At 37.9% G+C, this 26519-nt stretch overlaps 1 protein-coding gene across 1 annotated transcript in view; it reads right to left on the bottom strand.

The window, feature by feature from the left end:
- Positions 1–26519, bottom strand: part of KU70 (ATP-dependent DNA helicase 2 subunit Ku70-like protein) — a 147358-nt gene that overhangs the window by 48595 nt on the left and 72244 nt on the right. The window contains exon 12 of the mRNA XM_090015016.1: positions 22971–23118. Coding sequence (XP_089871142.1) covers positions 22971–23118 — 148 coding nt within the window. The remainder of the gene's footprint in view (positions 1–22970; positions 23119–26519) is intronic.

A 26519-nucleotide genomic window follows, 5' to 3' on the forward strand; every position in this document is an offset into this window, starting at 1 on the left:
CCCAGCCGACTGTGTCGACTGGGTCAAGTACTTAGTTGAAAAAAATAATTATAATAAAACACTATACAGTAGGTAGAACCAAATGGAACTGGGTTGCCAGGCATGTCGTGCATGCAGGGGCTCAGCCGAGTGGGCTCAGTTGGGCAAGTGCTCTACAAAAAAAAAAGGGGGAGACTTATGTAGACTGGCTGGGGTCTGCCAACCCCCAGCCGGCTACTATTATAAGGCTGAACAGCTGAGCGTCGCACCCTGCCGAACACAGCAGCTTGCTGCCGGTCTTTTGAGCAGGGTGGGCAGCCGCTGCAGCACCTGTTTAGGTGCAACTGGCAGTGTTCAACCGAACCAGCCCGGCTGTCAAAAAAAAACTGGGTGCAGCTTTCTGAAACATGTGCATATATGTGCGTTTATTTGTTTTAGGTGTGTATTTAGATTTTAATACATGCTATGACTAGAAATTTTCACATGCCTTAACTTGATATAGCCTGCTTGAGCAATATATTCTTTCAAAGCTGTTTCAAGTGCCTGTGCAAAAATAAAATGAAGGTGTTCAAATATGTAACCTGATTTCTAGTTTTGTTACTTGCATTAGACTTACTTATGTTAATAGCAGTGGTCTTATGCGGCAAGAAGTTTCTATATGTTTGACTTGAGTATGCCATGCTTAATTTAAGCTGTAATTGCAAAGTTGTGTCAACTGGATGCGCATGCATGTGATGGGTATGGTTTGCATATGAAAAATCGCATGCATGACCCCATATTTAACGAGAATGATCCATGAATGAGATCTTACACATGCTGCTGTTTAACAAAACATACTTGCTCATGTTCTAGATGAGTTTGATTATCATATGCATACAGAAAATTATGTGTCTACACTATATGCTTACGTGAGAGTGTCTTCTCATGCTTCCTTGATAAATGTGATAAATGAAAACATGTGAAGGACATGAATTTGTGGACACATGCATATGGATGTTTAGTTATGCACATTGTTAAATTGACATATATGAATGTACATTGGAAAGTATGTGACATGTAATGAATGCATTGGCATGTTCCTAATGGTTTTTGCATATGAATGCATGGATGATCAAAGTGGATCATCATGGGCAGTGGAATACCCTGAGCCGGTATGCTCCTTGCTTTACTTGTTTATGCATTTCAAAAATCATATTGGCTATTGTGGTTTTAATTGAACTGTTCTGCATTTTACACGGGCTGGAGTCTTGGGATGAGCCTCAGATTTGGAAATGTGAATTTGTGATATTAATTTGGTATGCTGAATTGCAAATTAATAAAACTATTAATAATAACTTAAAGAAAAAGAACAGTGTAATATACGTTCTGAAATCTCCCGTACGAAGAATGAAAATGTTAGAGTTTCGGTTTTGGGAGACCACGAGGATAAAAAAAACTTTTTGTGCTTTATTGATTACCCCTTAACCCGATATTGAGGTTATTTCTCTTGGCCACAGTTTTAGAGAGTTTTCGTCACTTTGCCTGGGGGTGGTGTGTAGACACAGCTGTTGTTTTGGTATATCAAAAAAAATGACACTTGTGGATGGGTGGTCTCTGGTGTCCCTGACATTAGATGGGTGGTCTAATGTTCTGAGGGTTGTTTCGTTCGAAGGCTAAGTTTGGAACCTAATAATAAAATACAAATTATGTGTTAAATTATACTGAAAACCTAACTTGACATCGGGGATTTTAGCGGTTCGGTGTATCCGCGGGCAACGGTAATTAAAAAGATAAACTTAAATTGTGTGAATTTAATAAGGACATGCATATGAAAAAAAATATATAATAAGAGGTAATAATTTAATCATGCATTGCACTGAAGTCATGAATATTCCTGCTATGCATTAGATCATGCATGTTTACCTGTTCCCCTAACTGTTAAATGTTGTGAATGCATATTGTTGTTCCCTAATGCATGTTAAATTATTGTATTACTTAAATTGTGATCTTTGTTATTTATTAAATGTTCCCTCATACTTAATAATTGTCTCTAATGCATAAATGCTTAATCGAATTATGAATTTGTCATAATTGCATACCTATAAGTTATTACATGAATCTTATCTATATTCTTTATGCTCATTTATTTCATTAGAGGGATTCATGAAAAGAATTTCTCAGATTTCTAACACCCCTACTTTTGTGGTTTTCCCAGCCGTAGAGGATCATTGAAGTGACTCGCTTCTGGGAGAGCTACAAGTGCTCTGCTTTTCTTTACTTTTTTTCTTATATTTAATTGTTTATGCACTCTGATTTCTAATGCAATTGTTTAATGACTATTATTTATTAATTAATAAAATTTGGTTTGTTATGGTTTGGATGATAAATGTAAGATCCCCTGTAGCTGGTTGAGTCATCCAATGTGACTAGAATTGTAAAGGCCCCGAATCTTCGAGAATATTTCCACAATGGTTCTTAAAAAAAATCTGCATTTTTCAGTGATATGAGTTGAGGTCGTTTACACAGGCTACTGCTTAGGCAATTTATTTGGCCGATGTATGGTCAATACTTACGCAATTTATTTAGCCGATGTACGGTTGCGTATATCGTGTATCGCTTAGGCAGTTTATTTAGTTCGATGTGTGGATTCTTACCTCGAGTTTTGCTTTATGTCTTTTACATTGTCGTCGCGTTGTAATGTACACAGGCTTATGTTTTGACATATAATATATCATATATACATATATAACTTTGTAAGGTACGCAGTTTTGCGTGCTCCTGCCTACCTTGTATTACGCTTGCTTTTAAAGACGTAGATTTGTGCATGCTCGCCAAGTCTCTAAAGAAAAAGAAAATTTCATGTGAGATTCCAATGTTTTCAATATTCGTTATTTCGAAAAGCGAAAACGAATATCTCGCGATTGCTTATTCGCAACCAAGTCTTTTCCCTCAACCCTGCGTAGCCCTAAGAGGTACGTACAATCTTTTGTTTTGATATCCGAATGACTTGGATATCTCTGATAAAGTGGTGTTTTGGGTTTGGATATCATACCAGACCCGTATCCACCTGTATAGCCTTTATGTACAACTTTATATTGTTTTATTTCATTTCGGGTCTGGATATTATACCAGACTCGGACCCATATTGTACACTCAAAACATATTAATATACCCTCTTTAGGTCATGATTTCACATGAAGGAAATTGTGACAGCCGCAGCCCCTACTCTCATCTACTTTTCTCTTTCTCACAAAACAGGTTCTGGTGGAGAATCTCACATGGTATCAAAGTCGAGATCCACATAGGGCTTGAAGGGGCTTCCAAAAGGTACGACCAGAGGTTTCTCTTTTGTTTTCTTCATCTCACCTCCTTTCGTTTTCTTCATCTCAACTTCTTCTCTTCCATTGTTCGGAGGATTCACGTCTCACGTGAATCCCTAAAATCATCATGTCTCACGTGAATCTCTTAAACTACCCTAATTCTTACTATGTTCCACGTGAATTTCCTGTTTCACATGAATCCCTAAAGTCAACCCATCTTATTCTTCATTTGGGATATTCAGACTTGGTCGTGTTCTTGCACCAGATCTGAACATTTCATCTTTGTGCATTCTCCTTTCACGTGAGCCGGAATATTCAGATCTTAAATTGCATCAGATCTGAAATATTAAGCTTTTTTGTTCAGACTTCATTTTTCTTTGACAGCATATTTCAAACTGTTTTTATTTCTATCAAGCGTCTCCACTTTATAGCATATTTCTTCTTGTTGTCACCATCTGCGTTTCGCCTGAAAACACAGTTAGTTCCAAATTTTGTTCAACGTGTGAGAACTCCTTATTGCGTCAATCACAAACCTTATAAAAAAAGGGGGAAGGGAAAATTTTAGGTTTGGTTTCTCTTTAAATCTGACAGTATTTGATCGTCAGATCCTAGAAGGTTGCTCAACTTCAAAAAAAAAACAAAAACAAAAGGGGGGGAAACCAGCAAACTTCTCTGGCAGTAGACTGGGCACTTCCTGAATAGCCTTGTTCAATTTTTGCATTTCACACTTCGTGAATATCCTTGTTAAATTTTTTATGGATTCTCATTCTTCTCAATCGAGTCTTCCTTCGAGTTTCCTCTACCAGCTTGTTTCTGAAAAGTTAACCACCTCAAACTTCTTGATTTGAAAGAGACAAATCATTCCCTTTATAAGGAGCCAAGGTCTCTTAGATCATCTGGATGGAGCCACTCCAGTCCCGCTAGAATTTGTTACGAGAGAAGAGAAAGATGATAAAGGGGCAACTTCAATTGTGTATGACAAAAATGCAGAATATTTTAACTGGGAAAGGAAAGACCAATCAGTAGTTGCATACATTACCTCTACCTTGTCTCAAGAGGTTCTTGTTGCGATCCCCGACAATTGTCCAGCCCTGCAACTTTAGGAGAAATTGGTTCAGACATATTCACAAGTTTCACAGGCGAGGATGGTTTTTCTCAAGAGGGAATTTCAGCTACTGAGAAAAGATTCCATGACCATCATGGAATATCTCAACAAGATGAAGACTATCACAAACCAACTTGCAGTTATAGGATGTGCTGTGAGTGACAGTGATATGGTGTAGCAAACTCTGAGTGGATTGGGACCCGACTATAATATGATTGTCATTTCACTATTATGCCTGCCTGCCCTTCCTACTTTTGATGAGCTGAGAGTTAAACTAATTCAGTATGAAATGACTCTGAAGGAATTTTCTCAATAAACACATGCTCATATAAATTCCCAAGAAGTCTTTGCCACAGGAGTGACTTATGGTCGAGGACGAGGGCGAGGAGGACAAGGGCGAAATGGACACGAAGGACGTGGATTGCTTCCCACTCCAAATATCTTGACTCATACTCAGGGACAAAGGCCAATCCCCACTTGCTTCCTCTGCAACAAAAGGGGGCATATCAAGGTGAATTGTTGGCACAACCCTGAAAATTAAGGAAAGGCTCCACAGACAGAACAGAAAGCAAAGCCCACTAATATCAGAGACAATGGAGAGATTAAAGATTTGTTAATATATGTCCTCTCAGAATTGAAATTAAAACAGAACGATCAAGGCACGTGGTTCATCGACTCAGGGGCAGCAACTCACGTGACTGGTGATGCAGGGAAACTTTCTAAACCTATCCCTTATTTTGGCAAAAGTAACATTGGCACTGGAGATGGATCCTATCATCATGTTTCCCATGTTGGAAAATCTGTCATTCTCATGTCACATTCTACTCTTGAACTTACTGATGTACTTCATGCTCCAAATATCAAGAAAAATATCATCTCTGTTTCCAAGCTTGTTGATGATAATCATGCTTCAGTCGAATTCACTCTCATCTCTGTGCAGGTCAAAGACCTTCGCACGAGGGAAACATTCGCTGAAGAAAAAAGACGAGGCAATATGTATGTCTTTGAAGAAGCTCCATGTCATCCCGTCTGCCCTATTCATCTGGATTCGAAGTCTTCATTAGAGTCGTGTTCCTTCCCTTCAGCAAATGTTTTTAGTATTTCTGAATGTAATAAGTCTTTCTTATGGCATTGTCGATTAGGACATTGTGGGAGTCATTTTATTGAGAAACTTGTTTCTAATAATCTCATTCCAAAAGAAAGTCTCAATGTGGATGAGAAAAACTAGAAATGTTCCAGTTGTTCTTTATGCAAAAGTCATGTATTGCCTTTTCATTCTATTAATAAGAGAGCTTCAAAGCCTTTTGAGATGATATGTTCTGATGTATGGGGACCTGCCCCAGTTGTCTCTAGATCTGGGAGAATATACTACCTAATCTTTGTTGATAGCTACTCTCGATACACCTGGATATATTTCATAAAAAATAAGTCGGAAGTTTTCCTTTTGTTTCAAAATTTTCTTTCCTTAGTAAAAAATCAATTCTCTGAGTCTATCCAATTCTTTCAATGTAATGGAGGTGGGGAGTTCTCATCTAGTGACTTTATTTCTTTTCTTCAAAATAATGGGATAGGAAGAAGGGTGTCTTGCCCACACAATCTTCAACAAAATGGGATTGTTGAGCGAAAACACAGGCACATCGTTGAAAGTGCCATGAGTATGCTCCATGATAGTAATCTTCCCATTAATCTGTGGACAGTAGCCTTTCATTCCGCCGTACATGTGATAAGTAGATTGCACATGGTTGTTCTAGAAAATAAGTCTCCTTATTACTGTCTTTTTGGAGCTCATCCTAGTTATTATGATTTGCGTGCTTTTAGATGTGTTTGTTATGTGCATATTGATCGGTCCCTAAGAAACAAGTTTCAGGACAAGGCTCAGAAGTGTAGATTTGTGGGATATGCCGATGACTACAAAGGATACAGGTGTTACGATCCCGTTGTGAAAACACGTGAGAGAGAGAGAACCTTCCTTGAGAAGTCGGCAGCCTTCCAGCCCATCGATTGCTGCCCTAGTGCCTTCATTAATAGGGTTACAATTATCTTTTACAGGGACAAAATTGCCCCTTATAAGTGACACATGTTACATAATGATACAACTAAAGCAAAACTCGTGATTGGATATGGATCCGATATCGGATCCATATCCAATCCATATTCCACATTCTAATACCCTCCCTCAAGTTGTGCATGGGGTTGAACCATGTGCAACTTGTTCTTCAGATACCAGAAGCGATGACTGGTAAGACCTTTTATAAACATATCGGCAACTTGGTCTTCTGAAGGCACATAAACTGGTTCAATCTCTTTGTCGGCTATCTTTTGTCTGATGAAATGTTGATCGATTTCAATATGTTTAGTCCGACTGTGATGAACAGGATTGAATGCAATTTGTATAGCACTTCTATTATCACACATAAGTGTCGAATTTGAGATATCCTCTCCCATCTCTGTAAGAAGATGCCTAATCCAGGTCACTTCTGTTGTGGTAGCTGCCATAGATCTATACTCTGCCTCTGTGCTAGATCTTGCCACAACCTTCTGTTTTCTGCTACTCCATGAGACAAGATTTCTCCCAATGAAAACACAGTATCCTGAAACAGACCTTTTCTCATCTGGATCCCCTGCCCAGTCTGCATCTGTATAGGCAAGTATGTCACGTTTCGGTGATTTCCATGAAGATTGAGTATATGTTAGTCCATCACCCACCGTTCCTTTTAGATAGCGAAGGATGCATTTGACAGCATCCATGTGACCAGTCTTTGTTTCATGCATGAATTGAGATACTTGATTGACAGAATACACAATGTCTGGTCTAGTGAAGGTAAGGTATTGTAACATACCTACTAAACTCCGATACTTGACTGCATCAGGATATAACTCACCATCACAAATACTGAGCCTTTGGTTAACAACACTAGGTGTGGGTAGAGGTTTACAATCTGTCATTCCTGCTTTAGCTAGAAGATCAAGAGTGTATTTATGTTGAGTTAATGACATTTTATCACCTTGTCTATCTACCTCTACTCCAAGAAAATATCTCAGCTCCCCAAGGTCTTTCATTTTGAACCGCATACTCAATAGAACTTTAATTCGCTGAATGTGGTCTGGAGCATTACCAGTGATAACAATATCATCAACGTATATGAGTAAGAAAACCACAGTGGTACCGTTCCTATATATGAACAGGGAATGATCAAGTTGGGAACGAAAGAAACCATGTTTATGGATTTCTAAGGAAAAACTTTCAAACCATGACCTAGAAGCTTGCTTCAGTCCATACAAAGCTCTGGTTAACTTGCATACATATTCTTTTGTGCTTCCCTCTGCATAACCTGGAGATTGCTCCATATAGACTTCTTCTTTTAAGTCCCCATGAAGAAATGCATTCTTAACATCAAGCTGACTGAGGATCCACCCATGTTCAATTGCCAGGCCAAGTATAATGCGAATAGTTCTCATTCTCACCACTGGGTTGAATGTCTCATCATAATCCTGACCATATTCTTGAGTGAAATCCTTGGCCACAAGACGCGCCTTGTACCGTCCAATGCTACCATCTGGTTTATATTTAATTTTATAGACCCATTTGGAACCAACAACATTTTTGTCTAGAGGACGGCCAACTATCTCCCATGTTCGACATTCATGAAGTGCCTCGATCTCCTCATTCATCGCTTCAATCCATTTGTTGGATTGGATAGCTTGATGAAAACCAAGTGGTTCATCATGTTTTTCAATCTGGAATAGAAAAATCTGAAAGTCCATAGAAAAGTTGTCATAACTAACCCACTTTTCAATAGGATGCCTTATCCTGCCTGATCTTCTTGGTGCTTCTCTGTCATTAGACAATGCATTGTGTTCTTCAGTAGGTACATTCGTTTGCTCTCTAGATCTCCTGGTATACACATTTCCTTTGTATCTTAGACACTCTGCTTGTGATGCATCATCCGAAACTGTCGCACCATGTATGCTTTCAGGAGACAGAATAGTATGCTCGGCAGCAGGTGAAATAAGTTCAGCGCTAAGCCATGGATCATACCAATTAGCAACTGAACCAGTAGGTTCACGATTGACATCTGTTTCTTTTCACAGAAAATTATTTTCATCAAAAACAACATTTCTGGAAATTCTAATCTTCTTATTGACAGGATCATAGCATCTGTAACCCTTGTGTTCATCTGCATAACCTACAAATTGGCATATAGAGGCTTTGTCTTGGAATTTAGTTCTCATGGATTTGTCAATATGAACATAACATGTGCATCCAAAAACTCGTAACTCATTATAATCTGGGTGTGCACCAAAGAGAACATAATAGGGAGATTGATTTTCAAGAATAGGCATGGGCAGACGGTTTATCACATAAGTGGCAGTGTGAAAAGCTTCAGACCAAAGACTAATGGGTAAGTTACTCCCATGCATCATACTCATTGCACTTTCCACAATATGTATGTGTTTACGTTTAGCAATTCCATTTTGTTGTGGAGTGTACGGGCAAGAAACTCTACGATGCATCCCATTATCTTGGAGAAAATCTAAAAATTCTTTAGAGGAATACTCACCACCTCCATCACATTGGAGAATTTGGATATTTTGAGAGAATTGATTTTTAACATAGGCATGAAAGTGACGGAAAATGGAAAAAACCTCTGATTTGTGTTTCATAAAGAATATCCAGGTAAAACGAGAGAAACTGTCAATAAAGGATACATAATATTTACTTCCAGAAGAGGAAGGATTAGGAGTTGGGCCCCAAACATCTGAACATATTATCTCAAAAGGTATAGAAGCTCTTTTATTTATTTGATGAAAGGGAAGTACATGACTTTTGCAGACCTGACAACTGGGACATATTTTATTCCTCAATAAAGGTGAAACAGACTTCTACTAAGAAATTTATCCTATGTATCATATCATTGCCACCAGGAACATGACATTTTCCAAATTTAACCTCGAAGCATGAGTTCTATACCATGTGCTCATTTATATATCGAAAATCAACTAAACCTTAAGATACGTAACTTCTACTTAGTTTGAGTTATGCAGATAGGATTCCAATCATCTATGTTTATGAGACATTCAGATCAATTCTTCATTTCATGTGCATTGATAATTCTTACATCAAATCACATTCAATTCTTTCGACATGAAACACACGCACATATCTACTAAGAAATTTAGTTAAGTGTCCTTAATACACACATCAATCATGTTATACGAGTATGATAGATCCATTCAGTCAATCATAATACGGTCATCTACAATGAAACAATGCAGGTGTAGTACATGATTCACCTAGTAGGTTGACACTAATGATTTGTTGGCGTGATAAGTCGACAACATAAACGCTAATCATTTGTAGAAGTGATGTGTCATTCACCTAATAGGTCAAAATTGATCAATTGTAAACGTGAATTTACTTATATGCTAATATGAGCATCACAAAAGAACAAGTAACATGACCAATAACAAAACAAAACAAAATAAATTATACTCACAGAGCGCTTGTAAGGTGTGGCACGACCGTGATCTTTGATTTATTGTTCCCAGGCTCTGATACCATTTGTAACGCCCCAAAATTTTAACCCAAATTTAAGAGGATTTTTTTTTTACAGTAGAAACAAGAAATAATATAGGGTTAAGTATTTCGAGACATTACGGTGGAGAGAAAACCCAACACATTTATTTCATTTCAATATCAATGAAAATAATCAGAGTTAAAATCATAAAAGGAACCAAAGCGATCTCTGGAACAATAAATCCAAAAATCTCGATCCGATGCCTCATCCCGCAGCCGCTCATAAACCATATTCTTTACCTGAAAAAAAAATAGTAAATTGATTGGAATTAGACTACCACGTCCAAGTAGGAAAACTGTAACTCTTAATGCAGGTATATCATGAGTCCAGTATGAGATGTGGGTGTCATGGGTGATTTTCAACATATACATAAGCAAGTAAGCAACAACAGAAATCAACAGTCATATACAGGAGCAGGTAAACGATTTTGCAATAACAATAACTGAGCAGGTAAGGCATAATATGCAACATTAATAAGCAAGTGAGGTAGGCGATGCAACAACAATAACAATAACATGCATAACTTTCATGTAATAGTTCAATCACCTCGTATTTACCCATTTCCGAATTTCAGATCATTACAATTTCACAATATAAAGCATACTGAAAAATATGCAAATGTCTCTTTAATGACTCTATCACAGTGATACCTAACTGTTCTAATTGATGTTTATCTTTTCTTATCCCACGGGTACACATGGGCCAAGGCAACCATCTCAGAAGAAAACGTTCGGGGGTATATTATTCAAGGGTATTTTATTAACCCGAACATTTTAACTGAGACTAAAATCCCAAGGGAGCGGTAAGTGACCGAGAGAAACTCCCAAAGGCCAAAACCAAAAAGATGCATCCCTAACTTCTGCAGAAGAACAAAGAGCTACCACTTAGGACATATTGGTAGTCCGGGTCCCCCAACTCTGAGGACTGGGGACCATCGAGTCACTTTAGCTCGAAACAGTAAAACACATGTCCCCGGAGTTTTGTACCACCTACCCTCTCCAAGGTAAGCCCGAATCTGAATGGGTTAATCTTTTCATTTAATTATGTTCCCGAAGTATAGGGCATTTCCCCAACTTCCTTCTACTATCATAGCAGTAGAATTCCCAACCTTAGTCATTTTACCAAGGGGTATTAACCAGTCCCAATCCTTTGTCATATTGATTTCATAACCCACCCAAAGTGCTCTGGTGCCTTTAAACCAGTCAAGCACGAATGCCCCGGTGCCTTTAAACCAGTCGGGCAACAATATTATATTTAAGTTTCTTATCAGTATTATGATCATTGTTCTAATTGCTTCGGTACCTTTAAACTGTAAAGTACCAAGACCCCGGTACCTTTAAACCAGTCGGTCGCACAACCTTTATGATTAAGTTTTCATCATTTTTCTTGCCATAATACAAAGGCTAATAGCCCAAATACCCGTATCGGGTATTCAACCCATATTGCCCATTAGGCAGGGTTTTCTCCAAGTGTCTGCCTCGCGGAAAGGCACATGTCCATATGTCACTAAGTGCATCATCATATGTTTGGAACCAATATAACCTCATTCCTCAACACAGTTAACATGCTGCATACAAGCAATTCAAATCATACATTTTCTAGCAAAAGGCAGTAGAAGCACATGGCATTTCATATAAATCAGTCACAGCACTAGAGAAACCCAAAAGAATGAAATTTGGAGAAACCTATGGAGCCCAACATCAACTAAGTACAACAGGAATATTTTGTCATATACATTCCAAGTTTACATGATTTCATGACTCTAACCTCAGAGACACTTTGGGATAGAAACTTTCCGTGTGGGATATAATTTCAATAAGCATGCACTCACCTGTTTCCAATGTAATATCCTACTAGATTAGGTTACATTTCATATGCTCCAGCATATTGAACAACGACATATTTAATAGCATATTGCAATATCAACTGAACAAGACATACAGGAGAATGTATCTCAAATATCCACAAATAGGAGAAGTAAACGAACTGGTGTAACCTAATACAAAACCCATAGTCAATGTTACTGTAATCGAGTGAAGTCACTTTCTATTGTTTCAAGAAAAATCAGGTATGTGAAAGCAATAGTTCAACAAAAAAAAATCCGAATGGTAAAAGTAGGTCATATTGTTGCACTAAAATCAGTGTTGTGCCTACGGTTTGACTATATTTAACCAGAGGATAACCAGGTATGCTGGTCCAAGTATCAGCAGGGTATAATAATCAGAATATAATAGGGTATACATGTAATATTAATTGATCAGCATATCACCTAGTGATCCATTAACATGAACTGGTAAGCATGTACCATTGTATACAGTTAATACTAACTGATTAACGAGGCATGTTGTTAATCATAATTTTGTTTTTCATAACCATGTTACGATTTCTTTCAAAATGAGATAGACACAATCGGCCAACCTAAACATGCTATATTTTACAAAATGAAACAGTCAAAATCGGTTATTGGGAATTAATATAATCAGGTTGTATATTTTTTTTTTTTTGAACAAAACATATGTTATTGGCCAACATAGATTTATCATACTCAGGTTACAATTTACAGAATAGAACATACCCATCTGGCTATGTTTTATAAAATGAAACAGTCGAAATCGGCTAATGGAAGTTAACATAATCAGGTTATATTTTTCAGAAGAAAACACATGTTATTGGCCACATCGATTTATCATACTCAGGTTACAATTTACCGAATAGAACATACCCATCAGGCTATGTTTTACAAAAATGAAACAGTCGAAATCGGCTAATGGAAATTAACATAATCAGGTTATATTTTTCAGAAGAAAACACATGTTATTGGCCAACATAGACTTATCATACTCAGGTTACAATTTACCGAATAGAACATACTCATCAGGCTATGTTTTACAAAAATGAAACAGTCGAAATCGGCTAATGGAAATTAACATAATCAGGTTATATTTTTCAGAAGAAAACACATGTTATTGGCCAACATAGATTTATCATACTCAGGTTACAATTTACCGAATAGAACATACACAATACACATTCCTTTCCACCAAAACTAGCAGTGAACCCCCCCAAAAAAATCTGGGATTATCCGAATGCTACAGCTGAAAATCCTCGGATCTAAGTTATCCCATGCTACCATCGGAAACCCCCAAAATCTGGGGTTACCACGAAATTTCCCCAAATCAAAAATGTTGCAGCTGCCGAAAATCCCATTCACCCACTTTGGGTTTTCCGGTAGCCAAGAACCCCATCAGGATCAATTGAACCTGCGATAATAGGTTTTCCCTTTCACCCCCATGACAGACCCAATTCCCAACCAAACCCAATCCATAACCCAGCAAGAAAAGCTACTGAGTTCCTACCTTGTCCGGCGAGAGGGAGGAGGTTGATGCTGTTGGGGGTCGCTGGCAAGGCTACCGGAGAAGGGAACGTCGGCCGACAGTGATACTTGGTCGCGGGTCGCCGATGGGGACTGTCGGCGGCGGCGGCGGCTGTCGAGGAAGGATCGTGCAAGGCTCGTTGGAGATGCAGCAAGGAGGGGGACGAGAGAGAAAGTGAAGGAGGAGGAGAGGGGCTGCGAGGTGAGGCCCCCTCTCCCCTGCGTGTTTTTTTTTAAAACACACGGGGTGCCTTTCAGGAAACCTGAAAAAGGGTTTCCCCTTCCTCTTTTTTTTCGTAACGAAAGAGTGCGGCGCATGAGGGGAAAAGAACTCTCGCCCCTCAGCTTTAACCCTAACGGGTTCGGGTCGGGTCCGGATCCGACCAGGGTTCGTTTTTTTTTTTCGTGTAACATGCTCGGGGCACAACTTGGGATCGGGTCCGTGACCCACGATCCGGCTGCGGTGTGTAACTGTGGTTTGCCTACAGTTTGGGTTTGCAATTTGAACCCATACGGATCCAACTGCGGATCCCAGTATATATTTATACTTGGTATTATTATTACTATTTTATATATATATATATATATATGTATGTATATATATATATATATATTACACCCCAATCGGGTACGGTTTCGGTTTGGCCACCACTGAGACCCGCAACCCAAATCTTTAATGAAACCACCCAGTTGGGCAATTTGGATATGTCTAAGGATTCAAAATATTACAAGCTTTAAAATATTATTTTCTTAATACATTTGGTTTATTCTTCGATACGATCTTGTGGGTCTTTCATAGGTTAATATAAATCCATTTACGTTAACCAAAAATTGACATAACTTAATATGGATCCAGGATCCATTGTGCTTCGTAAATCCTTTTAATAAATCTGGATCCAGAAATCTGAAGTTTTAATTATATGATTTGGAACTATGGATCCAACTAAATATACATTGATCTCTATGGTTTCAATACAAGGATCCATATATATATTGAAATTCTGATATCGAAGATCCAAATGCAATATTGTGGATCCGAACATCGCTTTAAGCTATACCAATTCTCACTAAAGTGTTGTAGAAATTTTCTCATTAAAATCCGATTTACTTCAAGGATCCAAATAGGTTATCCAAGATCCAAATTCGAATAAATAATTAAAACAATAAAATATTTGTGTATCACCTTAATGACTTAAAATCTAAATTTATTTATCTGATAAAAATCGTGGGTATTACAGCTGCCCTAGTGCCTTCATTAATAGGGTTACAATTATCTTTTACAGGGACAAAATTGCCCCTTATAAGTGACACATGTTACATAATGATACAACTAAAACAAAACTCGTGATTGGATATGGATCCGATATCGGAGCCATATCCAATCCATATTCCACATTCTAATACCCGTCAACAGACGTATCAGAATCTCAAAAAATGTCATCTTTGATGAACACAATTTTGATCACAAACTTGGCACAATGGATATGTCCTCTACCATGACCGAAGTTTATTAACATTTGGTTGAATTCAGAACTTTTTGCTAGTTCCAATGAAGTCTGCCCTCCAGATTGTGGGCAGCAGGAAAAAGAAATGTTTGAGACTATTGGCACATCGGGATCACAACATTGGGAAGAAATATCATTTGTATCGGGCAAATACAAGGGCATTTACTATGCTAGACAGAGAACGACAACGCCAAATCTTTCAAATCACACCTCAGCAGCTTCACCTACTCCCTCTCATACTCTTGAGGTCAGAAGACCCAATCGCATGCGACATCCTATTGATAGGTGGGTCAGCTATAACAATTTCTCTTTGGACTTTCAACTCTTCTTAACTGCTCTGAATAAGGAAAATGAACCTATCATGTACTATCAGGCAGCTACTTCTACTAAATGGGTAGAAGCCATGAATGATGAAATGCAAGCCTTACATGAATGTGGAACCTAGGAAATCATTCCCAGACCACCTGACAAAAATGTTGTTGGATGCAAATGGGTCTACAAAATAAAGTATAAACCAGATGGAACCATTGAACGATACAAGGCGAGACTGATTGCAAAAGGATTCACTCAATAAGCAGGACAAGACTATGATGAGACATTCCAGTGGTGAGAATGGGAACGATTCGAATTATTCTTTCCTTGGCCGTTGAGCATGAATGGAAGTTGAGTCAGCTTGATGTAAAAAATGCATTTTTGCATGGGGATTTGAAGGAGGAAGTCTATATGGAACAACCCCTGGATATCAAGAACAAAACTATAAAACACATGTGTGCAAGCTAAAAAGAGCTATCTATGGCCTAAAACAAGCATATCTCTCTTGGTTTGACAACTTCTCCCTTGAGTTTCAGAAACATGGATTCTCACGCTCCCCATTGGATCACTCATTATTCATTTTTAGAAGTCAGAATGTGATCACTCTATTGTTAATTTATGTTGATGATATAGTTATCACAGGAAACTCTGAAGATCACATCAAAGAAGTAAAAAATCTATTAGGTCAAAGATTCAAAATGAAAGATCTCGGAGCCTTGCGCTATTTTCTTGGCGTAGAAGTCGATAGTTGGGCTCATGGCTTGACTCTCACTCAACACAAGTATACGATAGATGTTCTCGGCAAGGCAGGTACGAAAGACTGCAAACCTTTAGCCACTCCAAGTGTGCTCCACCAAAAATTAAGTGCTCATGATGGAGACCTGTATGAAGACCCCACCAGGTATCGCAGTCTAATAGGAATGTTACAGTATCTCACATTTACTCGACCTGATATTGTTTATTCAGTCAATCAAGTGTCTCAATTCATGCATGCACCACGTACTGAGCATATGGAAGTGGTTAAGAGGATACTCAGATATTTGAAAGGGACCATTGGAGATGGGTTGATATATTCTTCACAGTCGTCTGACAAGAATGTGCGTGAACTTATTGTATATTGTGACACAGACTGGGCAGGAGATCCTGATGAGCGAAGGTCTACATCAGGATATTGTGTTTTTATTGGGAGAAACTTAGTCTCTTGGAGTAGTAGAAAACAAAAGGTTGTTGCTAGATCAAGCACTAAAGTTGAGTATAGATCCATGGTTGTCGCTACTGCCGAAGTCACATGGGTCAGGCACTTACTGACTGAAGTGGGAGAAACGATCTCTCCGTCTACCTTGTTGTGTGACAATCAAAGTGCTCTCAATATGTCATTCAATCCAGTACACCACAGTCGCGCTAAGCGTATTGAGATCGACCAACATTTTGTGAGACAAAAGGTTGAAGAAAAAGAGATTGAGCCTGAATTTGTTAACACTGAAAGACAAGTTGCAGACATTTTTACCAAGGGCTTGACCAAAGATCGTTTTTGGACGCTTAAAGGCAAGTTGTTCATGGTTCAGAACCATGATCAACTTGAGGGGGGGTGATAAAGTGGTGTTTTGGGTCTGGATATCATACCAGACCCGTATCCACATGTATAGCCTTTATGTACAACTTTATATTGTTTTATTTCATTCCGGGTCTGGATATTATACCAAACCTGGACCCATATTGTACACTCAAAACATATTAATATACCCTCTTTATGTCACGATTTCACATGAAGGAAATCGTGACAGTCGCAGCCCCTACTCTCATCTTCTTTTCCCTTTCTTACAAAACAGGTTCTGGTGGAGAATCTCATAATCTCCGGCCTAAAGCACGGAACTTTGAGATTTCTAAATAGTATTGGAGTTTCTTTCTGAGAAACGGATACCCCTCTCATCATAACGAAACTATCAAACATGCACGGCATGTTAATACGATGATGATTGGATGAGAGGTTTATGGTAACCTCGTAGCATGCAAATACAAAATAATAAAAAGAAAATAACATAAATAATAATATAATCGAAAGTCGAAACCTTGAGAATTCTAAATAATGTTGGAATGTCTTTCTTAGAAACCGATACCCCTCTCATCGTAACGACACTGCACTATCAGACATGCACGGTATGTTAGTACTACGATGATTGGATGAGAGGTTTACTGTAACCTCGTAGCGTGCAAATGCATAATGAAGAAAAGAAAATCACATAAATGGTGATCATCGCCTTCACAGGTAAGATGCTCGATTTGGTTTGAAGGACCAGAGCATGTTGAATGGATAGTCAGTTAAAATAGAACCTGACATACACATTCGTCTCTTGGTTCCGTCAAGGGAGAGGATGAGATAATACAAAAACTCTGATGGATAGGTTGTTAATAATTATGCTCATCGAATAGCAATTGACTCGATGTCCCTAATTATCGAAGTTAGAGGACGGGACTACCAAAAATTATCTTAGGTGGTAGATCCCAAGAACTTCTGAAGAAGTTGGATGCATCCTTTGCCACGAATGCCTAATTTTCTCTTGGTCACGAGTCGTTCCCTTTGGAACGGACTCAGCTAGTTGTCCGGTGTATCAAAATACATAGCATAACAAACCCTCGAGCAGTCTCAGTTGTTTCTACATTTCTGTTGTGCGTACCCTCACGACAGTTAATATCAAAACAAAATTATCATGTTCATTTTGCTTATTCTGAATTGCACATTATGAAAGGAACAACGTCTATGTTAGTTTCGTTCTGAATTATTATATCTATGCACCTACCAGATTTTCATCAATCTGACATGTTTCAAAGGTATAAGTGATGATTATGTCGAAACGACAAGCGATGGCGCGATGACGTGATGTTATCAAAATGAGACTCTTTTCTTGACGTTTCGCTCCTGAGGACATTTTTTGTAATTTAGTATAAGGGTTTCTTGAAAATTCCACTTTTTGTATAAACTTTAAAACCTCGTTTTGAAACTATTTGGTTTCAATGAATGTACGAAGTTACAAATTCGTTGTGTAAAGGAAGGTTCGCCTGTAATGAGCCCAAGGTCCGTTGACTTGTCATTTTAAACATCATTTTCCATTGAACAACTAGTTTAAACTCTGAAAAGGGAATAATTACAAAGCTTTCAAAAATTTTCTAAAAAGTTATAAGTTCAAGATTTTGGGGTTGTTACATGAAGAAAGAGAAAGGGAGAGGAAGCCGTGAAATAGAAAGAACTATCAAATTTCATTTACGTTGTAAAAGAGAAATACATGGCCTTTATATAAGCATAGGAGGCCCTCATTAATTCCATACACAAGTTCCATGAAATATTAAAAATCTCCTAATTTTGATTAAGTCTCCTTGGACTCCAAGTTGACTAGGCTATTTCTAAAATCCTAACCTCCAAAAATAGCCAAGCTCCTTTTCTCCCCCTTTTTCATTCTTAGCATCCTCATAACACCTCCCTTAAGAAGGTTTCATGCAACTCTATCTTGGCCAAAAATAGGGGAACGCACCCTCTGTAGGCCTCACCAAGCCCAACTTCCCTAACTGACTGGGTCCCTAGATCCGGGTCTACCCTATCTGTATCACAACATATGTAAGATCACGTGTTTTCGGATCTTAGTCAATTCATGAAAATTCTAAAATTTGGCTAAGTCTGGTAAGAAAATCGTTTGAGGCCCGATTCTTAGACCGATGTCTTAGAGTTTGGGTTTGACCCAGGTTTCATCGACAAGGTCGAGGCGAGCCAATCGGAACATGGTAAAGCGTCTTAATCAAGACTTTTAAATTCAAGCGAAATTCGGGTTATTTTCGGGCGAAATTCGGAATTTGATATTCATGTAATATATCATTGGATGTGCCTCGAAATTCTGAGCGCAATGGTATTTTACTTTTCTAAATTTGAGTTATGATTGGCCCGAAAATCGCGTTTTTCTAAAATTTTAGCAGTTTGTTGAAACGGATCCGAAATTGGATCGGACTGCATCCAAGGCGTAGGATCCAAATTTCTACGGATTTGGGTCCTAGTTAGGTCCTATAAAATCTGGAGTTGATACAAGTCTTAATCCAAATTTTTGTATGAGTATGAGTTTGGATCTTGGATCCGAATCTGGATCCAAATCCAAGCTCAACATTTTGTATGACTTTAAATTCAGCTGGGAGCTTTAAATTGAGGTTAACATCATATAAAAAGTCTCCATGGTCAACAAGACCAATTTTGAAAGCTTTTGAATATTTAAGAATAAGTAAATTCAAAAAAATGAATTTATTAGTTTATTAATTTTTATCAATTTCGGGATTGGGTTAAGAGGGTTTAGGGTTAACCCTCTTCTCTAATTAAAAGGCGGTCAAAAGTCAAAAAAAAGGAAAGGAGTCCAAAAATCTGGAAACTCCCTAGAGAGAGACCTAATTCTGGATTCCAGCTATTAATAAGAGAAGGGGGGGGCAGCCCTTCTCCCTCATTTGGCTTTAGAATAAAACAGAAAAGAGAAACAGGAAAGGAGAGAAGAGAAAAAGGGGAGAAAGAAAGGGAGAGTGAAGGAGGTAGAAGAAGAGTGGAGGCAACGTAGCTCAGCCCTAGCACCTTCTGCAACCTCTACTCGTGTTCTCCTATAAAGGTACGGGTACCCCTTCTTGAAACGAATGAGAAATCGAGTGGAGATTGGATTTTCATGCATCTTTTGATGGAAATCCATGGAGGAGCAGTGGATCCATGATTTTTCACTGATACCCATTTACATATTCTGTATTTTCATTGTTTTCCAACAAAATATATATATATATATGTATTCACCAAGTGTCTTGGTTGACACTAGTGTTGTTGTTTTTGACAGCATACACAGGCCCAAACTGGGCCTGTGTATATGCTGTTGGACCCAGCCCACAGGGTCGGCTGGGCTGGACTTACTCTTTAAAAAAACATTTTTTTTGTTTTCCTTCTATGTTACTGTTGGCTGGCTAGCACCCAGTCGAGTAGCACTCGGCTGACTGCCAGCACGCTGGCAGGGTGCGTCAGGCACAACACCCAGTTGGCTGGGTGCTAGGCGAGCCTACGACAGGGTCGAGGCAGGCCCAGCCGAACCTGTTGGCTGGCTGGCATGTGTTGATGCATTACAATATATATATATATATATATATATATATATATATATATATATATATATATATATATATATATATATATATGTTAATATTCTGTTTCGATGTGTTGTGCTCTTGTGGGTCGGGCCACGGCAGGCCCAGCCGACTCAGTCAGATGGGTGCTGGCCTGTGATTTTCTGCGATTGAAAAAAAAAAATTTAATAAAATATCAATATGATTTTATTTCTGTCAGAATATGTTGTGGTTTCCTTGCAGCATACACAGGCCCAAACTGGGCCTGTGTATATGCTGTCAGACCCAGCCGACAGGGTCGGCTGGGCTGGGTGTTTTAGATAAGAAGAAAAATTTATATGTATATATATATATATATATATTTATAATATAAAATAAAATATTTAACTGTGGGTTGTTTAACAAAGAAAAAGGAAATAAGAGGAAATATATATATACAAGGTGAGATATGTATAGAGTTTAAATATTTCTGTTAAGTTCCTATGTTGTTGTTATGTTGTCCAACCTCGACAGGCTACACAGGCTCGGACTGGGGACTGTGTGCACGCTGCCATAACCAACCGGGTGTTGGCTGGACATGGGTTGGGTGTTGAAGTACTGACAAACAGAAATATTTCCTTAAAGCATACACATCAGCGTTAATGATGGGCACGTACAGACATGCATTGATTGAATCAAATCCTGGAACAACAAGCATGCACTTATTTAAACTTTTGCATTTAACTGTCACGTAGTATTGTAGTAGTTGTATTGATGTGCCTATGTTTATTGCAAACAACCCCATTTTATTGCTGGCTACACCCATGTGAAAATACATATATATTGATGTTTTTGCATTTACAAGGGGGCATGCACATGACAAGAACATATAGTGACGTGCATATGCCACGCTTGTTGAGGTGTTGCAACCAACATGAGTAGACACACAGTTTGGAAAATATGTATGCACGTAAGGAAACCCACTTAAAAGAAAACATGCATAAACTTGAATTTGCATATAGAGAAATTCTGGAAATTTTTGTGGTTATGCTTATGGGTTATGAGTTTGTAACTGATTTGAAAAATGTGCAAATTGAAAGTATGTGATTTACTTTACATATAACATGTTATGGTTTATGCATATGGTGCTTCGGTGATCGAAAATTCGTCGAGGGCTTGATAAGCCCGAGCTACGGGATTGTTTTTCCTTATTCATTTCAATGCATTGCAAAGATCATGTTTTTCTAATATTTTGTTTTATTGCACTGTTCTACATGTTTCCACGGGCCGGAGTCCTGTGATGGCTCTCGCGAGATAGATGCGAGCTTTTATCTTTATTTTTGCATATGGTGTTGCAAAATTTAAGGAATTGATTTTTAATAAAAGATAATAATAAAGCACAGTGTAATATACCTTCTGGGATCACCCATCCGGAGAATGGGGATCTTAGAGATCCGGTCTTGGGGAGACTGTGAGGATACAAAACTCCGTGTGCTTAATTTGGTCCCCTGAACCCGATATTGAGGTTCCTTCTCCTGGACACGGTTTTAGTGAGAGTCCGTCACTTTACCTGGGGGTGGTGTGTTTTGACACAGCTGTTGTTTTGGTACCAAAGAAGTGGCACTTGTGGGCGTGGGGTGTCCCTTGTGTCCCCGACATTAGATGTGGAGGTCTAATGTTCCGAAGGTGATTCGGTCGAGGGTTAAGTTGGAACCCAGTAATAAAATACAAATTGTGTGTTAAGCTACCCTGAGAACCTACTTGACCTCGGGGATTGTACCCGTTTGATGTATCCGCGGGCAACGGTAATTAAAAAGAGAAACTTAAAGTTGTATGCATTTAATAGAGCATCATATAGAAACAAAAGATTTAAATAAAAGATAATAAAGGGATTCATGCATTGCACAAAAAAATCATGCATTTTCCTGTTATGCATTAGATCATGTATACTTTAATGGTTTCCCCAATCAATACATGATGGTGAGTGTGAAATGATTATTTCTTGTTACATGCTGAAGTTTTATTACTTGCTACTGCTTTTACTGTCTTCGCATGCTTAGCATTTATGATTGTTGCATGAATAAATTCTTAAATGTTATAAACGGTCTTGTATGTATTTCCCTCAATTGTTGCATGGTATCTTATCTTAACCATTTACCTCACTTGTTTCATTAAGAAGTAGTTGTGCTCAGGATTTCGATTCTGACACCCTATTTTATTGGTTTTTCGCAAAAACAGGTGATCAGTGAAGTCGACAGCTACTGGAAGGGCGCGAGAGTCACCCTGAGTTTTGACAGCTTCATTTGTGGACAGAGTGGCTCTTTCTTTTGGTCTTTCAGTCTAGTGTTTTTTTTCATTTACTTATTTCCGTCAGTGGTTACGTTACTTTCTGTTGAGTAGAACATTGTCCTTAAGATTAATTCTTAACTCTTGAATAAAGAAATTGGTTTGGTTTTTATGGATGATAATTGCAATTTCGTTTGTGGTGTTTGGCTATCCAGTTGGAGTTGGAACTGTGAGGACCCCAGATCTCTGAGAAGTTTTTCGCACTGTTTTAAAGAGAAAAAAAATCCTGATTTTTCAAAGGTATGAGTTGGGGTCGTTACAACATATCAGGAACTATGCTTCCAATACATTGGCAGAACAATTTAATACATGATAATAATGTCCATTTCCACTGAGCATCAGAATAAGGCAGAATCGACTACTTACCTCATCACTTGGATAAAGAAATGTTGATGGCCTCAAATTATGATAGTCTTTTAGGCAACTTAATGGTTTGAATCCTAAAAGGCGAAGAACTGGAGCTGAAAATCTCTTTACTTCGGATAGTTCATCAACTGTAAACTTGATACTCTCACTGGAAAACAGAATATTCATACTCAGGCATAATATATTGGACAATACACACTAATTGTCAAGCTCTCAAATATAAAAAGATGAAAACAAATTCTCCAACAAAGACATCAACTAAAATAAGTACCCAACTTTACATGGCAGACTACGATTACAGAAAAATACATTTTGTAAAGATATAACAAGATGAGCACAAGATTTTCTTGTAGTCGATTCAAAAGGCAAAACCCATCTAAGATTTGTGCATAATGTACGTTGTAGAGCCACTCTTAGGTGATTAGCCTCTGAATGCATAGCCCATAACACCTGACAACTAAAGCCACTAATGAATCAAGTCACGAGCAGCAGGAGGCAGTTGCACAGAAGCGATACAGTCTAACACACCATGGCCTTTGTAAAGCATTTCATGAATTCAAGCATCAGTACAATGTCTCAAGATAATTTTAGCAGAGATGACATGTTATCAAACTAAATACAAGATGTGAAGAGAAGATGACCGAAACACTGAAACTCATTTATTACTACGTTCAGGATAAAATCATGTACATGTTATAACAAAGAAAAATATGAAAAGCATTCCTCATACTTCAACAAACTTAATTAATCAGTCTAACATGCTTGCATCAATCAAGCGGGCAAAACCATGCCATGACAACAATTCTATGCCCTCAAAGGATAAACAAAAGTAGCCATTCATTAAATCAAATCCTGAATGCAGGCACAAGCAGAATATGAACAGTGGAAAAAACTGTAGTATGATGAGGTTCATTTTCCAAACCATATATGCATGCACAAGCAGAATATGGAAAAAATCATGAGGGAAACCTTAAACTTGTTGAACAATACATCAGACAGGATTCTAGCCTATCAGTGCATATTGCTGACCCCATATGCACCTAAGCAAATTTGCAAGATATCTAGTTTAAGAAGCAGCCGCATGTAAAAGTACAAAGATTGGGTCACTAACACAAGCAGTTGTCAACCAAAAATTCAAGGCTGGGAATATGTATAGTAACAAGGGCAAACTTTAGTGATTGCAAAATATGAGGTTCATTTTTCAAACCACATAACAGGCATAACCAGAAGAAAGGTTATAAAGGAAACTCCAATGATGTCGAATAAGAGACCAGATGAAGTATTCTAATTGGTCCGCTTTCTCCTACAATTTTGTCACTTTAGCCTTATATTACAAGTACTACTTTAAGGCACTGATGCCTTAACTGCGTCCAAAAGTTTCACTTTGGTAGACATACAACAAATATGAGATGATAATTACTCAATACAAGAGAAACCACATTAAAATAATGGCTAATAACAGAGGAGATGGTTCATGCAGCAGCATGCTTCCATGTCTTACCACTTAGGTTAAACATAGACATTCATGCCTTTTTCTACATTGAATAACGATCATCAAAAGAAAACTTCCCATTTGTTTAATTTTTTTTTGTTGGGGCTTACCACATTTAATAAACTGTTCACTGTCACATTATTATTTTCCCAGCATTGCTTATGTGATTTGAATTTAGTTCATTGCATGCATGAGAATTGAAATATTGTAATTGTGCATATAGCCAACTTTTTATTTCTTTTGCCAGTGCAGGAAGATGGGATTAGTGACTGCAAAAATTTATCCATAATTTTTTTAGATTATGGATTTATTATTGCACTCGACTACCTGTCGCCATAGATTGAGCTTTCTATCTGCCAGTACAAAGACTAGGACAGGTTGCCTTGAAGGTGTATTTTCCAGTAGAAAAAAATCTAGTTGTCCAGTGTATCTTGGTTGGTAGAGGAATCCACTTGTGAGTAGGTTAGTCTTTAGCCTATGTCACATGGAACCATAATGTAAAAATTGAGCTTGCTAACCATAAATATGCAACATCATGTCCTTGTTTCAGATTCAATGGGCGATGATCTCAATACAAGACATGACCGCATGACAAGGTTATCTATGAGACTATGACATCATCAAAATAAGTGCACCTTTGAACTAGTCTACAATCACACAATTAAGCCCATTGATTCTTTCAAAACCCAAAATAACTAAATGGAATGAACTTGGTAGTAGTATTGGTAAATTCATAGTAACTTTGTTAAAATTTTATTTGGTATTTCCCTTGAATCCAGTATCTCACACAAGTAACACATATAATCAGTTTAATAAACTACTTTGGTCATAAATGTATCTGGTAAAAATATCTTACAGCTGATATAAGGGCAGTTCTGGAATTCTGGTTATAGTATTCTTATGTAATGACAGTCATGTCATATTTATCACTTGGTTTTATTTTTGAACGCCACTTGTAGTGGCGTGAACATGTATTTTTCATTTATTTGCTCTAATAGGAGCACTCATACATTAATTAAAACATTAAGGTGCAGCCTTTCACCTTGAGGAGACCAGTAAGAGGCCATCTGTGTGCATTCCCCTTTGCACTTCACTTAGCATGTGTATCCCACATCGAGACGACACTTGACTACTCCAGGACACTTTATGGACACTACAAACCAGTGTCAGACACAATCAACATTGTGTCATTAACTGCATCCATTTTCTTTTATGATTTTGATGACTTATTTTGTATTAACTTGCATTCTTTTTCCTTTTAAAATTTGCCATCAACTATATAAAATTTCAATCTCAACCTAGTTTTATTATTTGATGTATATATAGGGTAAATATTTGGTACTAGTGAAGGTACGTAACTACTGAGCAGAAATGTTTTAGTAGATCAGACTGGGTGTGATCTACAATGCTTGTTTAGAAAGAAATGGGTTTTTGACATGTAAACAGATTTTTCAAGCATTTGGAAAACCAATGGCCCACAATATACCAAAGTTCCATGGCTCAAAAAATCATATTTTTACAACGTAGTCCGATCTTTACTAAACAACCCATGTTGGACACATCTATATGATCAGATTGAGGAGTTATAACTTGCACCTATAATGTTCAGCTCAATAGCTTTGTGTCTTCATTAGTATCAAATACATACATACATACATATATGTGTGTGTGCGGCTGTGCACACATGTGAGTGTGTCTACCACCGTGTCCCCGTGTCCTAATCTTTAAGAATTGATGTGTTGTACCAAGTGTATTTGTACAGTGTCCTGTTCCGCATCTGTATCCATGTGACATAGTCAGTCACACTTCTTGCAGATTATACAACAAAGGTATCAGGTCTTCATGGTACCAAAGCCACACTGTTCATCTCATGTGATCTTTGGCTCCATATTGTTAAAATAAGGTAATACCATTTCTTCCATTCTTTCCTATCCTCGATATTTTCTTTTCACCATCCAATCTTTGTGATTCCTTTACTTCTTTTCTTGATTTCTCATCATCTTTTTCTTTTTTCTTGTTCCTCGAGTTTTCTCTATTCCTATCCTTTTAAGTTTTGA

Source organism: Nuphar pumila, chromosome 7 (genome assembly GCF_984573655.1).
Source record: "Nuphar pumila chromosome 7, dmNupPumi1.hap1.1, whole genome shotgun sequence".
Taxonomy (NCBI): Eukaryota; Viridiplantae; Streptophyta; class Magnoliopsida; order Nymphaeales; family Nymphaeaceae; genus Nuphar; species Nuphar pumila.